This window comes from Astatotilapia calliptera, chromosome 7 (assembly GCF_964374335.1).
Source record: "Astatotilapia calliptera chromosome 7, fAstCal68.1, whole genome shotgun sequence".
NCBI lineage: Eukaryota > Metazoa > Chordata > Actinopteri > Cichliformes > Cichlidae > Astatotilapia > Astatotilapia calliptera.
This window is the reverse complement of record NC_137428.1, coordinates 45,835,372-45,852,726: the sequence shown is the minus strand read 5'-3', so window position 1 is coordinate 45,852,726 and position 17,355 is coordinate 45,835,372. Positions and strand designations below refer to the sequence as shown.

The 17,355-nt window shown below is 41.7% G+C and overlaps 1 protein-coding gene across 1 annotated transcript in view; it reads right to left on the bottom strand.

Annotated features, from left to right (window-relative positions):
- Window positions 1-9,918, bottom strand: part of LOC113026334 (solute carrier family 23 member 2) — a 76,833-nt gene extending 66,915 nt beyond the window's left edge. The window contains exon 1 of the mRNA XM_026174991.2: window positions 8,656-9,918. Within this exon, the coding sequence (XP_026030776.1) occupies window positions 8,656-8,727 (72 nt within the window). The 5' untranslated portion in view covers window positions 8,728-9,918. The remainder of the gene's footprint in view (window positions 1-8,655) is intronic.
- Window positions 9,919-17,355: the final 7,437 nt, after the last annotated feature.

The window sequence follows — 17,355 nt, the reverse complement described above, 5'->3', positions numbered from 1 at the left end:
CGTCTCCCACAGTGTGTGTCTGACAAGGTGATTAGCAACACAGGGGCACCACAGGGGACTGTCCTCTCCCCCTTCCTCTTCACCCTCTACACCACAGACTTCAGCCACTGCACAGAGACCTGCCATCTTCAGAAGTTTTCTGATGACTCTGCGGTGGTTGGATGCATCAGCAGGGATGATGAGACAGAGTACCGGGCTGTGGTCGACTCCTTTGTCACGTGGTGTGAGCAGAATCATCTGCAGCTCAACGTGGCAAAGACCAAGGAACTGATCGTGGACTTCAGGAAGACCAGGAAACACTTGACCCCTGTTTCAATCCAGGGGGTCAGTGTTGACATTGTGGAGGACTATAAATACCTTGGAGTACACATTGACAATAAACTGGACTGGGCTAAAAACACCACAGCACTTTACAGGAAGGGCCAGAGTCGTCTCTATTTTTTGAGGCGACTGAGGTCCTTCAACATCTGCCAGAAAATGCTGAGGATTTTCTATGAGTCTGTGGTGGCCAGTGCGATCCTCTATGCTGTTGCATGCTGGGGGAGCAGGCTGAGGGTCGCAGATGCCAACAGACTTAATAAACTGATCCGTAAGGCCAGCAATGTTGTGGGGATGGAGCTGGACTCCCTCAAGGTGGTGTCAGAGAGGCGGATGCTGTCCAAGATAAAGACAATGTTGGATAACACTTCCCACCCACTCCATGACATGTTGGTCAGTCACAGGAGCACGTTCAGTGAGAGACTGAGATTACCGAAAAGCACCACTGAACGACACAGGAAATCATTCCTGCCTGTGGCCATCTCCCTGTACAACGCATCCACTTAACACACTGTTTGCTGCTACAACTACACATGTTTCTTTTCCAAATATTTATTTATAAGTGACTTATGTATGTATGTATGTATATATATTTATATATTGTACTAAGTTAGCGTATTGTCTGTCTTGTCTTAATGTTGGTTTAAAATGGAGCACTGTAACAAAAAATAATTTCCCCCAGGGATCAATAAAGTATTCTGATTCTGATTCTGATTCTGATTTAGTCTGCATCTTTCCAGTTTAATGATGTTAAACTTTGTAGATCATAGAGCTTCACTGAGTCAAGCTCTAAGAATAATGCCGCCTCCTTAAAATTTTCAAATTCATCTGAGTATTTATTGAACCAGTGAGTTCTTTCAAAGAAATCCTTTTCATTCTTGCAAAGAGAAACTACGAATTCTATTCAATCATGATGCACTAATAAAAAGTTAACAGGCCTTAAACCTGCCAAATCAAAAGACACTTGAGAACCTTCAGCATATTTATTAAAATATCTAAGTGAGTGTATGTATATATATATGAGCCTGTATGTATGTTTTTAACCCTGTATGGTTTAAAGAAATCCAATATAAATTCGAACTTGTCCACCTAATTCTTGTTCTTTTTTAAAAAAATGCATTAAAGATGTAGAATTCAAAGAAAGAATTAAAAGCCCCAAACTACCATGACATACATGCCCATAATGAGTGTACAGAAATGTCTGACCTTGTATATCATGTTATACAATCTTTCTAGCTTCCTTCTTCTTTTACCAGTCATAGTCCCTTCATTTAGAATCTCACCACTTTCACCTTTGCAATTCTAGCCTTATTTCTCTCTTGCTTCCTCCTAGCATGCCTTCCCTCCTTTCTCACCTTTTGTGTTCTGACAAAAGTGGCACAGTTTTCACCCTATTGGGCAACATTATGAGATGAAGTCATTTTGAACCTGGCCCCCGACCAAACAGGTATGGACATGTCATTCATCTCATTCATTATGTCATTCATTATCATCCAGTGATTCGGTCAATATTTTACTTCTAACACCTCTCCTTGTACAACATTCCCGCCCCGTGCGCCAACAAAAAAGAAAAAAAAGAAAAGAGAGAAAGACAACCCAACCAAAACAACCAAGGACAAAGCAAAGACACTATTGGACACTGTTGTTATGGCGGAATCTTCATGAAATCCATCCATCCATCGCTTTGTCAGTGTACTTAATCACTATGTATTAACAGGGTCTATACTATTGCAACAGCATTCTTTCTACGTGCTTCACATATTAGAACCAGAAGGTTCTAAAATTCACTAAAGTCTTCATCACTAGGTCCACAGTGGGACACAACTGTCTTTGAAACCTGCTGTGTCTCAGAGGTTGTGCTCTGCACTCATGTCTGTGAAGGTTCTCAGTCATCCAGGTCATCGTAGTCAAAGGAGCTTGCAAAGAAAAGCGTCTGGACTTCTTTAAGTTGCCTGAAGATGTTTCACCTCTCATCCGAGAAGCTTCTTCAGTTCTAAGGTCAAATGGCGGAGAGTCCTAGATTTAAACCCAGTGGGAATATCCCCCCAAAGAGGGACAAAAGGACCCCCTGATGATCCTCTAATCACATGAGTCAAGGTGTGAAAATGGGTGTGGGTCACAATCAGCCAGGGTTTCGGGTGAGCTCATTGTGAAACCTGGCCCCACCTTATCATGCGATTTCCTGAAGTGAGATGGCCCAGGATGTGAGTGGGCGTTAAGGAGTCTGGGGAGGGAACTCAAAACTGGATTATAGATGGCAGACAGTTGGTGTCGTAAACCACCGCCTCTGTTCTAAGATGGTCGCTCACAGTGGACATAGATGGCTTATTTCACTCCTCTTTCAAACCATCTGTCCTCTCTGTCCAACATGTGAACATTGGCATCCTCGAAAGAGTGACCTTTGTCCTTAAGATGCCGATGGACTGCTGAGTCTTGTCCTGTGGAGGTGGCTCTTCTATGTTGTGCCATGCGCTTGTGAAGTGGCTGTTTGGTCTCTCCAATGTAGAGGTCTGGGCATTCCTCGCTACACTGTACAGCATACACCACATTGTTAAGTCTGTGTTTTGGAGTTTTGTCTTTCGGGTGAACCAGTTTTTGTCTGAGCCAAAATCAGCTTTTAAGTGAAAGGATAAGACAGGTCCATTTCACTATAGATGCCATCCAGATCAAGATTAGCCAGACTCTGCAGGAACTGGAAACCCTTCTACCCTCTCCAATCTTAGAAGAGGTTTACAAGTTTGTGGACAAGGCTCAGCAGGCCCAACACTCTAAAGCAGGGGTGTCAAACTCAAATACACAGTGGGCCAAAATTCAAAACTGGAACAATGTCGCGGGCTAACATTAATATTTATTGAAAAAAAATCTTCCTCCAGATATAAGAATCAATCTTTTCTTATTGACTCAAACAAGTTTTGCTGAAAAACTGAATATGGAACAAGCAAAGCTTAATACTAAACAAAATATATATTAGCTGTATAATACCAGTAGGCCAGCTCTAATAGTAATTTGGTATGGCTTCGCGGGCCAAATGTAATTACACTGCGGGCCAAATCTGGCCCGCGGGCCAGAGTTTGACACCTATGCTCTAAAGGAAAAGAAAGACAACACAGAAAATTTCACACCTTGCTTTCAAAAACACACACTCCTCATTCTGAACCTACACAACTCAGAGAAGAAAACACACCTGAAGACAGGAGAAATGGGTAAAGATCTTTTCAGACCGGAATCTCACTGAACCTGAAAAGAGAGTATTAGCCAAAGTACTCAATTTTGCCATTTCTCCGCAACAGTTGCCCATAGTGGACCTCATCACAGCCACAGAAACTGCCATACAGATGAATAAATTATCACCGACAGAAGCAGAGCAAATCAGGATGAAAGTCTCAGCCACCCTCTCCAGTGCCAAAGTCCCTCCGTCCAACCTCACAATACAAGAAAAGTAGGCTGTCGCTTCCCTGAGCAAAGACCACAACATCACTATTTTACCAGCTGATAAGGGAAGATACACTGTGGTCCTAAACACTACAGATTACCACACAAAGATCATTACTCTCCTCAGTGACAACAATACCTACGAAGCCTTAAAGCGAGACCCCACAAGCAGCTACAAATAAAAAAGAAAAAGAAAAAAGAAAGTTATAGCTTGCCTTCAAGACCTTGAAAAGGACAAAATCATTGACTGCCTTACATATCACCACCTTTACCCAGGGGATGCCATACCCTGCTTTTACGGACTTCCTAAAATCCACAAGGAAGGTGTCCCACGTCAGTAGCATAAACTCAGCTACTTACAACATTTCGAAACACCTTGCTACCATCCTTGCACCTCTCGTGGGGAACACCCCACACCACATCAAGAACTCCACCGAATTCACCGACAAGGTCCAGAAACTTACCCTGGATCCAGATGAAACCATGGTGTCCTTTGATGTAGTCTCTCTCTTCACTTGCATACCCACCACGGAGGCAGTGTAGACTGTCAGAAAACGACTACAAAAAGACAGCTCCTTAGAAGACAGAACCAACTTCACACCCGATCAGATTTTCACACTGTTAGACCTCTGCCTTACCACAACATACTTCAAATACAATGAAGGCTTCTACAGACAAAAACGTGGCTGTGCCATGGGCTCCCCTGTGTCACCTATTGTAGCCAACCTTTACATGGAGGAATTGGAAAGGAAGGCTCTTTCAAAGGAAGAGTACCCAGCCACTGGTACAGATATGTAGACGACTCCTGGGTCAAAATCAAGACACAAGAAGTGGAATCTTTCACTGCGAACATTAACGCCTTGGATAAAAACATCAAGTTCACTAGGGAAGACACAAAGGACGACTGTTTGCCTTTCCTGGACTGCGCTGTGCACATTGAAGAGAACGGCAACCTCAACATCGAAGTTTACCGGAAGCCCACACACACGGACCAGTACCTCCTCTTTGACTCCCATCACTCTCTGGAACACAAACTTGGAGTAATTAGGACCCTACACCACCGGGCAGAACATGTTCCCTCTGAGCCTAAAGGGAAAAAGAAGGAACACACATATGTAGCACTCAAAACATGCGGTTATCCTAATTGGGCGTTCATAAAGTCAGCAAAGAGGCACAGAAAAGAAGATCAGACATCAGCGAGGGAGGATAAGAAGGACAGACGCAACAACATTGTCATCCCCTATGTAGCCGGTGTATCAGAAAAACTTAGGAGAGTTTTCTCCAAGCATGACATCCCGGTGCATTTCAGACCCAGCAACACACTCAGACAAAAACTGGTTCACCCGAAAGACAAAACTCCAAAACACAGACTTAACAATGTGCTGTATGCTGTACAGTGTAGCGAGGAATGCCCAGACCTCTACATTGGAGAGACCAAACAGCCACTTCACAAGCGCATGGCACAACACAGAAGAGCCACCTCCACAGGACAAGACTCAGCAGTCCATTTTGGATCTAAAGGATAAAGGTCACTCTTTCGAGGATGCCAATGTTCACATGTTGGACAGAGAGGACAGATGGTTTGAAAGAGGAGTGAAAGAAGCCATCTACGTCCACTGTGAGCGACCATCTTTGAACAGAGACGGTGGTTTACGACACCAACTGTCTGCCATCTATAATCCAGTTTTGAGTTCCCTCCCCAGACTCCTTAACGTCCACTCACATCCTGGGCCATCTCACCTCAGGAAATCGCATGATAAGGTGGGGCCAGGTTTCACAATGAGCTCACCCGAAACCCTGGCTGATTGTGACCCACACCCATTTTCACACCTTGACTCATGTGATTAGAGGATCATCAGGGGGTCCTTTTGTCCCTCTTTGGGGGGGTTACTCCCACTGGGTTTAAATCTAGGACTCTCCACCATTTGACCTTAGAACTGAAGAAGCTTCTGGATGAGAGGTGAAATGTCTTCAAGCAACTTAAAGAAGTCCAGACGCCTTTCTTTGCAAGCTCCTTTGACTGCTCTGCACTCATCTCGTCAAACAAAGTTGACACCTTGTTGTGTGAATGTCACCATTCCATCAGTCTCAACCACTCAGTTGCAAACCCATCTGTACCACATTTCCTCTCCAGCAAGAAGCATCTTCAGACATTTGCTTCAGTTATTATTTGCTTCCATCTAGTGGCTCTCTTCCTGTAACCCAGCATCTACAGATAACAGAAATACATATGACTGGATGTGGGTAAGCTGTTCACGTCAGGGTCAGCTGAACAAATCTTCAGCTGTTGCTGCATTGTTTTTATTTGTCTGGGTTTTGAGTCACTGAGTCAGATTTCTCACTTTAATGTTTAAAATGCTTTTCACTCTACAGACATCTCAATATTAACTGCCAAAAGTCTATTTGATAATGTTTTTAGGTTTGTTTATTATGTAAGATGCTACTTAATAAAATGACTATACACTACATCCTTTCAAAACTGAGGCAAACAATATGCTACAAAACCATGTCTGGGTTTTGATATCCTCTCCAACCTCCACCCGGAGAGGGTAGAGTGCCCACTCTGGGTCAGGTTTGAGTTCCTGCGCAAGTAGAGGAGTTTAAGTATCTCAGGGTTTTGTTCGCGAGTGACAGGAGAAGGGAGCGGGAGATAGACAGCAGGATTGGAGAAATTGCAAATACAAGCAGCGGAAATGGGCTTCCTCCCAAGGGTAATTCAGCCATCTGGGAGGGGCTCAGAGTAGAGCCGCTGCTCCTCCACATCGGAAGGAGCCCGTTGAGGTGGTTCAGGCATCTGATAAGGATGCCTCCTGAGCTTCTCTTGAGTGAGGTGTTCTGGGTATGTCCCACCTGGAGGAGGTTCCAGGGCAGACCTAGGACAAACTGAAGAGATCATATCTCTTATTTGGCTGGCCTGGGGACACCTTGGTGCCAAATAAGCTGGAGGAGGTGGCCGGGGAGAGGGAGGTCTGGGCTTCTCTGCTTAACTTGCTGTCCCCACGACCTGGCCCCGGATAAGATGAAAAAGATGGATGGATGGATGATTTTGATATACTGAGTTAGATTTTTCATTCTCCCATTAAAAGTAATCTCAACACTGTTTGATCACATTAAACAGCCAAAAAAAAGGGTCATTTTAATACAGTGCCACACCACTTTTGCTCCAGAGCTCTTGGAATACATTAAAATTGGATTTAGACGACAATAAAACAAGAAGTTAAAGAGACAAGTGAGCTATTCATAGATAAGCTGATTGTTTATTTAACGTTTAACCTCAACCGTTAAGCTATGTACAGGAGTTGCCTGATGGTCAGGTGATCAAGTTCTGCCAAGTGATCGTGGACTGCTGTTAGCTTCTTCAGCAATGTGCTAGTATTGTCTCAATTGACCGACTAACATTAGCTTTCCTGATTCTTCTTCACCACAGGGGCTTTCTTTACTTGCATCCTTGATGCACAACGCCTCTGTCAGTGCGCCCCAGGGCAGCTGTGGCTACAATGTAGCTTGCTATCGCCAGTGTGTGAATGTGTGTGTGAATGGGTGAATGACTGAATGTAGTGTAAAGCGCTTTGGGGTCCTTAAGGACTAGAAAAGCGCTATACAAATGCAGGCCATTTACCATTTATTTACTTGATCTCATACCTGAGACGAGGCAGTTGCTTTATCCTTAGCTCAGCAGATGCTCAGTTAAAATGCTGTTTTCTACCAGAGTTGGCTTATCATGTCCATGCATCTCACTATTGTTCCCATTGTGCTGGCTGTAGTCTCTGGATCTCTTGCTTTGATTGCACCAGGTGCCAGGTACTTCTCGGTCAGTGTGGATATTGGTCGTCTGTTAATTCATAACTACTCATGGGTTTGGATGCCACAGTACACTTTTTATCAATATGTCCTGGTTCCACAAGAGGACATACTGATGAAAAGTGGCCTTGTTGAGACAGGTGATGTCCGAGCTGTTATTACTTTAGTCGTGTATCTCTTGCTCTTCCAAGGTGTGTGGGGGTGTGTGCATGTGTGTGTGTGTGTTGATTTTCCTTCTCTCAAAGTGACTTTGTTGCTCAAATGAAATATCACATAGGATCATAAATGTATTATAAATCCTACAGACTCAAGGGACACAATAATCTTATAACACTTGTTTTTAGCATGTTTTTGCCAGATAACTATTGTAGAGGTTAAAATTTAAGAGAAAAATATAAGTAGACCTTTCTTCCAAAAAGGCTAAAACAAAACTTTGACAATTGTAGATGCGTGTTGTGTACAATGCACTTTAATAAAACTAACTTAAAAGAGAGACGTGAAATGAAGATGTGATTTTCCCCAAAGGAGGAGGCTTTGATAATACAAGGTTAGCTAAATATGATAAACAAGGCCCAGTTTTGCAGATGATGACAGATTCACATGCTTGCCCATCTGCAGTGGAGTTTGTTTATGTTCCAATTTTCTTTCTTCAGTCAATTGCCATGGGTAGGAAGAGGAAAACATCAGCCTTAAAGTCAGCTGTGTACACTTGAACACCACATGCAGTCTAAACTTTTTTTTCCCCATTTATACACAAACAGCCATGGAGTCCGCTCCACTTACATATCCCTCCTTTTGGGCAACACATGCACCCTTTGTTGATTTCACATTCCAGAGTGGCTTACATTTAGCTCTTAGTGCTGTATTGAAAGGATATCACACTGTAGCTCTTTTTTAACTCTAGTCTGCTAATATAAGCAAACATACATATTGTCAAAATCTTAAGTAGTGACTCTGTGTTATTATATGTTTTCCATTTGTCTTTGTGACAGAGTTGGAGTCTTATGACACCAAAAAAATCAATCAAGATCAGCCGGTGCACCGAAAGAAGAAAGAAAATCAATGTGGAAACTTTAGAGCAGATAAAGACAACACATCACTTACCCCAAATGCAGGATTGTCTGTCCCCTGGTCATTGAGTCCAAGCTCTATTGTTTCTTCTGTCGTGAGATGCATTGTGGAAAATCAGGCAAGGTGTTGTAAACTCCGCATAAATACAAAAACACACAAGGTGGGAGTAAATCTCTAACTGAGCACAGAAATAAAAGGGACAACATTAATAACCCATTTCCCTAGTTTCGCTAGGAATGCTGACTATCGCAGTCAGAAAGAGAACGGCTTAGTTATTTTGTAATCTCCTCTTTGGCTCTGAAAACTTTCTGGACTGCTGCTGGGTGAGTGTGAGCTCTAGTTACTCTGACTTTGGGTCATGTGCCTGCTGTTGTGTGATGATGGACCTATTGAGAATAGCGAAGCAAGTTTGTCACATGCATCTTTATTTACACATGAATCATACTGTTATCAAATATTTGCAGGTGAAATATTTAAGGAATTTAACAAAGTGGCAGATTTCAGCTTTTGATGTTCATCTTTGGATTGGATCCATGGATACCATGTTTCCACTTGACACATTACGATACCCGACACTAATTGCAACTGTATTAAAATAAATCACAAATCATTGTATTTTGCTCACTGCACTGAGGCAAAAACTTAATTTAAAAAAACTTTTGAAACTTACTGTGACGCACAATCATCTTTCCTTATAAGCAATATAATTTATTTTCTCCTAGAATTGTTTTTTTGTGGTCTATTAATTTGCAACAGCTCAGTGATAAAGAGATTGACCTCGAGTGCTATCATGAGCAAACTAGTTCAAAGACGTTACATAATTATGCATTTTACGTCCAACATGGAAAAATTAAGTGCTCACACAACAATAAAGCATTTCAGAAGCTTAAATGCAGATTTCTGTATTTCTCCTATAGAAACCTTGCCTTCTTTAACTAAACACCTTATAACTAGACTTGATTCTGCATTTCTCATTGTAACAGTGCTTAACAAATTTATTTGACCACCTCTCATAAAACAAGAAAACTTAAATGTTTTAGAAATCTATCTAAACCTTTTTTAAAACTAAAACTAATATTGTTATTTATTAGGGAAAACAATGAACTGGAAAATTAATTAATCACCCATAACATTCAACCACTAAAGTTACTTTTTTTTGTTTTTTGTTATGCAGAAGCCAGACAACACACACCATCCAGCCATCCATCCATCTTCTTCCACTTATCGGGAGCTGGGTCACGGGGGCAGCAGCCTAAGCAGAGAAACCTAGACCTCCCTCTCCCCAGCCACCTCCTCCAGCTTGTCCAGGGTAACACCAAGGGTTTCCCAGGCCAACTAAGAGATATAATTTCACCAGCGTGTCCTGGCTCTACCCTGGGGCCTCATCCCGGTGGGACATACCCGGAACAGAAGCATCCTTGTCAGATGCACGAACCTCCTCAATTGGCTCCTTTCGATGTGGCAGAGCCGCTCTAGAGTACTTTGAGCTCTACTCTGGCAGACTCCCTAATAGAGAGGCCAGCCACCCTTTGGAGAAAGCTAATTCCTGCTGCTTGTATCCATGTCACTACCCAAGGCTCGTGACCATAGATGAGCTTGGGGATGTAAATTGACTGGGAGAGGAGCTTTGCCTTTATGCTCAGCTCTCTCTTCACCACGATGGACTGGTACTATGTCTGTATCACTGCAGCCACAGCACCAGCTCTCGTCTCCCCTCACTCATGAACAAGACACCAAGATACTTAAACTCCTCCACTTGGGGCAGTAGCTCATCCCTGACCCAGAGTGGGCACACCACCCTTTTTTGGTGAGGATCTTGGCCTCAGACCTGGAGGTGCTGATTCTCATTCCGGCCGCATCACATTCGGCTGCGAACCGCTCCAGTACGAGCTGGAGTCCACCACCTGATGAAGCCAACAGAACCACATCATCCACGAAAAACTGAGAGGATATTCAGAGACTGGCCAAGTGGAAGCCTCCCACCACCTAGAAATGCTTTAAAATTGTGCAATAAAAATTGTCACTTATTTTGTTCACAAAAGAATTGTGAACAGAATAAGTTAGTAAATTTGGGAGACAAACATCCTCTCTAATTTTACAAAGCATATATTTACAGCTGGATCTGATGACCCTGCAATAAAAAACATGTGCAGGTTTCTAATTATATTGCCCAAGGGAAGCATTTAGAATATAAAATGCATCGATGTCACCACTGAACCCTGTGGAACCCTGTGACTAACTGTTGAGTGTGAGCAAGACTCTATTTACATGCATATACTGGAATCGATTAGATTGATATGATACAAACCATTGCAGTGCAGTACCAATGGTGTTTTAATCTCTGTAATAAAACTCTGTAGTATACTGTGGTCAGCAGTATTGAACGTTGGTCTAGTAGAACAACCACAGAGATGACTCCACTGCCAGAGGCCATAAGTTATCATTCATATCCTTTACTATTGCTGTTTCTGTGCTATAATATACTATAAATCCTGATTGAATAAACCATTCATTAATGTTGCTGTAATTAATGATATCTGTTGAACTGATGTGAATTTTTTTATGGTTTTTCTAATGGTTAAGATTTTGTTTTTGTTGCTAGTTAAACTTGGCTACCTAAGGTTATTCTACGGTGGCTGGGAAGTGCAAATCGCAACAAATTAAAAAACCACAACAAATTAAAAACCCCACAACAAATTACAAAAACCCACAACAAATTACAAAAACCCGCAACAAATTACAAAAACCCACAACAAATTAAAAAACCCCACAACAAATTACAAAAACCCACAACAAATTAAAAAAACCCCACAACAATTTACAAAAACCGACAGCAAATTAAAAATCCTTGACGGAAAGGGATTGTCTGAAATACCAGAAGTGACGCAACGATTAGCCTAATCCGGTTGTTCAGTGATGACGCGACGAATCCTACTTCCGGGCCTAATATGGCTTTTGTGTTGTTAACATGTTTAATGCTATGTATTTTCTTGTATTTGATCTCAAAAAGCTCCTTAGGATGTAACTACAGCCCAGCCCATGCAGCAGTATATGAATGACTAACTTCGTATTATGGATGGATTATCTCAGTTGTTCTCCTGGCTGAAGTTTGGTCCTTTTACAGCAGGGGTGTCAAACTCAAATACACAGTGGGCCAAAATTCAAAACTGGAACAAAGTCGCGGGCTAACGTTAATATTTACTGAAAAAAAATCTTCCTCTAGATATAAGAATGAATCTTTTCTTATGGACTCAAACAAGTTTTGCTGAAAAACTGAATATGGAACAAGCAAAGCTTAATACTAAACAATATATATATTAGCTCTATAATACCAGTAGGCCAGCTCCAATAGTAATTTGGTATGGCTTCTTGGGCCAAATGTAATTAGGCTGCGGGCCAGATTTGGCCCGCGGGCCAGAGTTTGGCACCTATGTTTTACAGCCTCCTGCCATGCGATTACATTTGTTCCTGACCACCGAGAACACTCACGTTAACTGTTATCGAGTGGAAAAAAAGTTAGCCTGTTTATATTATGCTAACATAGCTGTGTCGCTAGCGGTCACGTAGCACATCATTATATACCAGCTAGCCCAACTTCAGTAACCCTACAAACGTCACTGCTGTTTAGTTTTCTGTCTTCATTTATGTTGGAAGTGATAACAGAGGTGTACGTTTTAATTTGTTTCCAAAACCCCGCAGTCAGGACATGCTATATTGCAGAGGTGTGGACTCGAGTCACATGACTTGGACTCGAGTCAGACTCGAGTCATTAATTTTATGACTTTAGACTTGACTTGAAAAAATTTTCTAAGACTTGTGACTTGACTTGGACTTTTACACCAATGACCTGGGACTTGAATTGGACTTGAACCGGTTTACTTGAAAAGACTTGATATTTCACCCCAAATATAAAATTTAACATGCATATTATATAGAGATTGAAAATGTGACGTCATTCAGGGGTAAAACCACAAAGGATTCTGGGAACTCGTGGCAAGAGGTATTAGCGCACGCAGGCTTTCAATTGAAATCAGTCACACAGCGATAAAAAGAAACACAAAAATGTCAAGAAGCTGTTGTATTATTAACTGCAATAGCCGGTCGCATGACAGCCACGGGAAGCCGACGGGTAAAGAGATCGGTTGTTATCGGATTACGTCGTTGAAGAGAAATTGTTCGAGCCATGTTTCCGAAGTAACAAAGAGGCGACGGATGGCCTGGATTGCAGCCATTCAAAGACAAAATATAACGTCCCAGAACACTCCAGCTCACAGGTTAGTCTGCTCCAAGCATTCCCACAAAGGTCAGAGTTTTGTAGTAGTTAATACATCATTTTTCTTAACATAATTGGTGATATAGGTTACAAGCAAGTCTGGCGCTGAACAGAAATTGTCACGCTATGCTCCTTTATTTATTGTGCATAAATAGTGAATTGTCCTGACACAATATTGTGTTTCGCTTCTGTTATTACCATGGTACATTGACAAAAACATATACTTTTATTCACAGGTAAAACAGGTTTTTGTATCACCAATTGCCCAGTGCGATTACAGCATACAATATTATTGTCACTGTTACATTTCAGTAATGCGAACCAGAAATTATTTCCACTACTAATTAATTACCATTGAGCTCAAAGGTTATATTAATAAACGGTTAACGAATGTGTATTTATGACGACGATTTGTGAGACTGGTAAACTTATGATAGGTACGATGGTCTTTCGTTCTACACTGTGCATTTCAAGGTCCTGTACCCATCTGTCGGTAAACTGTACCTGGGCTTGTTGCAGTGACCTGAAGTTACTAAACTTCATGTGTGTATGCACTCACTCCAAGAACCGTATGATTATAAATATGCATATAAATATGCTACGATGAGATAGCTGACTTCATCTAACTAGCAAATGTTGTCCAGGCTACGTTGGTGATGCAGTTTTTTAAATGTATATGATATTTTTGTCAAGCGATTTTAAAGCCAGTCCTACAACCGCATCCAAGAATAACATGCAGCTTATCTCAGAACCGTCGGTGAAAATTATTCTAGGAGCTAGGTTTAATTGAGCTGCATTTTATAGAGGTGCAATTTCACAATTTGTGTATATTTTCTACGTTCACTATTTCGTCATGTGTTGAGAAAAACACAGATTTAAAAATTACATGGTCTAATATTTACATTTAGCATATAACTGCAACATTATTTTTTCGGTTTTTTTTAAAGACTCGAAACGACTTGAAATTCAAAATTTCAGACTTGTGACTTTACTCGGACTTTTACACCAGTGACTTGAGACTCGACTCTGACTTGCCTGACATTACTTGAGACTTGACTTTTGACTTGTGGATAAAGACTTGAGACTTACTTGAGACTTGCAAAACAATGACTTGGTCCCACCTCTGCTATATTGTATTTAGATAGAAGCTAGCGAGCTAACTCCCTGCTAACTTCTAACTCTGTTAAATGTCATAAATTCCATTTTCATGGATGCCTGGATGCTAAACTCAATTGTTACACCTGGTAGAGCAGAACGCTGATCATTTTATTAAAGATGAAAGACTTTAGACAGTTTTTCAACTCTCAGTAATGCCATAGTGATCATTTGATATATGGACCTGCAGCGGAGTTTAGGTCCAGACACGGCTAGTGACGTCAGACTGAACAACCGGATTTGGCTTTTGGAGCGTGATGTCACGAGAGGGGGCGTGGCCATGATTTTTGTTTGAGGCGCTATGTTTCTGGGCCAAACAAAGCGCTCCTAAAAGCAGTCAGTGATCACTGTTGGCCTCCCTCTGCTTTTATCACCACTAATCATTTGAAAGCTCAGTTTTTAAAACCTTACGATGTAGCTACAGCCCAGCCTATGCAGCAGTATATGAATGACTAATCCTATACATCCTTGTGGATGAATTATCTCAGTTGCTCTCCTGGCTGAAGTTTGGTCCTTTTACAGCAACCTGCCATGAGATTACTGTATATTTGTTCCAGACCACCGAGAATCCTAACGATAACTTTTATCAAGTGGAAAAAAGTTAGCCTGTTTATATTATGCTAACATAGCTGTGTCGCTAGTGGTGACGTAGCAAATCATTATATATAACCTTCAGTAACCCTAGAAAACGTCACTGCTGTTTAGTTTTCTGCCTTCATTTATGTTGAAAGTGATAGCAGAGCTGTACGTTTGAATTTGTTTCCAAAATCCCTCATTTAGATGGAAGCTAGCGAGCTAACTTCCTGCTAACTTCTAACTCTGTTAAATGTCATAAATTCTGCTTCGTTTTCATGGTTGCCTGGATGATAAACTCAATTGTTACACATGGTAGAGCAGAGCGCTGATCATTTTATTACAGATGAAAGACTTTAGATAGTTTTTCAACTCTCAGTGATTTATGGACCTGCAGCAGCCGTTTGAGCCCATGCTAGTGACGTCAGACTTAAAGACCAGATAAAGAGTGATATGAACATATCTATAACTTACCGGAATGAAAATGTCTGGAGCACACCAACAGATATTTGGAGATGGAAGAGAACTGGATATCAGCTCGTCTCACAGCTGCTATCCAGACTAGACGCCTTCTTTTGGTAACATCTGATACAAGAGGTCTGTGAAGGTTCTCAGTCATCTAGATCATCGTAGTCAAAGGAGCTTGCAAAGAAAAGCGTCTGGACTTCTTTAAGTTGCTTGAAGACGTTTCACCTCTCATCCGAGAAGCTTCTTCAGTTCTAAGGTCAAACGGTGGAGAGTCCCAGATATAAACCTAGTGCGAGTAACCCCCCCCAAAGAGGGACAAAAGGACCCCTTGATGATCCTCTAATCGCCTGAGCCAAGGTGTGAAACTGGGCGTGGGTCCAAATCAGCCAGTTTCGGGTGTGTTCATTGTGAAACCTGGCCCCACCTTATCATGCGAATTCCTGAGGTCAGATGGCCCAGGATGTGAGTGGGCGTTAAGGCGTCTGGGAAGGGATCTCAAAACTGGATTATAGATGGCAGACAGTTGGTGTCGTAAACCCCCGCCTCTGTTCAAAGATGGTCGCTCACAGTGGACATAGATGGCTTCTTTCACTCCTCTTTCAAACCATCTGTCCTCTCTGTCCAACATGTGAACATTGGCATCCTCGAAAGAGTGTCCTTTATCCTTAAGATGCAGATGGACTGCTGAGTCTTGTCCTGTGGAGGTGGCTCTTCTGTGTTGTGCCATGCGCTTGTGAAGTGGCTGTTTGGTCTCTCCAATGTAGAGGTCTGGGCATTCCTCGCTGCACTGTACAGCATACACCACATTGTTAAGTTTGTGTCTTGGCGTTTTGTCTTTCGGGTGAACCAGTTTTTGTCTGAGCGTGTTGTTGGGTCTGAAATACACTGGGATGTCATGCTTGGAGAAAACTCTCCTGAGTTTCTCTGATACACCGGCTACATAGGGGATGACAATGTTGTTGCGTCTGTCCTTCTTATCCTCCCTCGCTGGTGTCTGGTCTTCTTTTCTGTACCTCTTTGCTGACTTTAAGTCCAGACGCTTTTCTTTGAAAGCTCCTTTGACTCTGATACAAGAGCTGTCTCATGTTGCGCCCAGGTGGGGAAAGAATGAAAAGATAAACCATTTTCAACCTTATTCCCTTGCCGGTCGTGCGATCTAACTTTACGACCGACCGCACAGCAAGTACGAACCATAGCTGGTGTTATCCATGTACTTTCGCTCCTCTTTCGCTAGCGCTTTGTTTGGCGCAGAAACATGGCGCCTCAACCAAAAATCATGGCCACGCTCCAAAAGCCCTATTAGGCTAATCGTTGCGTCACTTCCGGTATTTCAGACAATCCCTTTCCGTCAAAGATTTTTAATTTGTTGTGGGTTTTTGTAATTTGTTGTGGGTTTTTGTAATTTGTTGTGGGGTTTTTTAATTTGTTGTGGGTTTTTGTAATTTGTTGCAGGTTTTTGTAATTTGTTGTGGGTTTTTTTAATTTGTTGCGGGGTTTTTTTAATTTGTTGCGGGGTTTTTTAATTTGTTGCGGGTTTTTAATTTGTTATGGTTTTTTAATTTGTTGCGATTTGCACTTCCCAGCCACCGTATTATTCCGATAGTCTGATATGTAGGAATCGACGGTTATAAATATATATTTATCGTTTTATTTGGGGTATAGTTTTTTACCCCATCTCTCACCCTCTGATAGCTGGGATAGGCTCTAGCGCCCCCATGACCCTGATAAGGGTAAGTGGAAGGGAATGGGGCGGTGAATGGATGTTTTTTGTTGGGTTTTTTTAATATGTGTAAATCTAATGTAACAGACTATGTTTTTATTCTTGTTTATTTTTAATTGACAGAATTTTTGTGCTGTTGAAATTTTAGATTATGTCATATTAATGACTGACGTTAAATAGCACTGCTGACCAAAGAGCACAAAATGACTAAGGCTTTTAGTTCTGGCATTTTAAACAGCACAGCACAAGAAATTGAAAAATAAGCGTGAAACAACACTCATTTTTCAATTCATAGCTCTATTGGTTAATAAATTAATCCCTTTTCACAGTATGCAAAACATACTATACAAACTATTTTTTCTCATTTTGGAGTGTTATCACTCTATCTGCTGTATCACTTTATATTTTAGCGCATATGCCATTATCTGCCTTGAAGTTTAAGTTGTGGTCTCCAAGTTGCAGCTATTAGAAGTCTGCTTGACAAGAAAAAGTGCAACTGTTTTTATGAAAGGATTTGGTTTAATGTTCTTCTCAGTGTGCACTG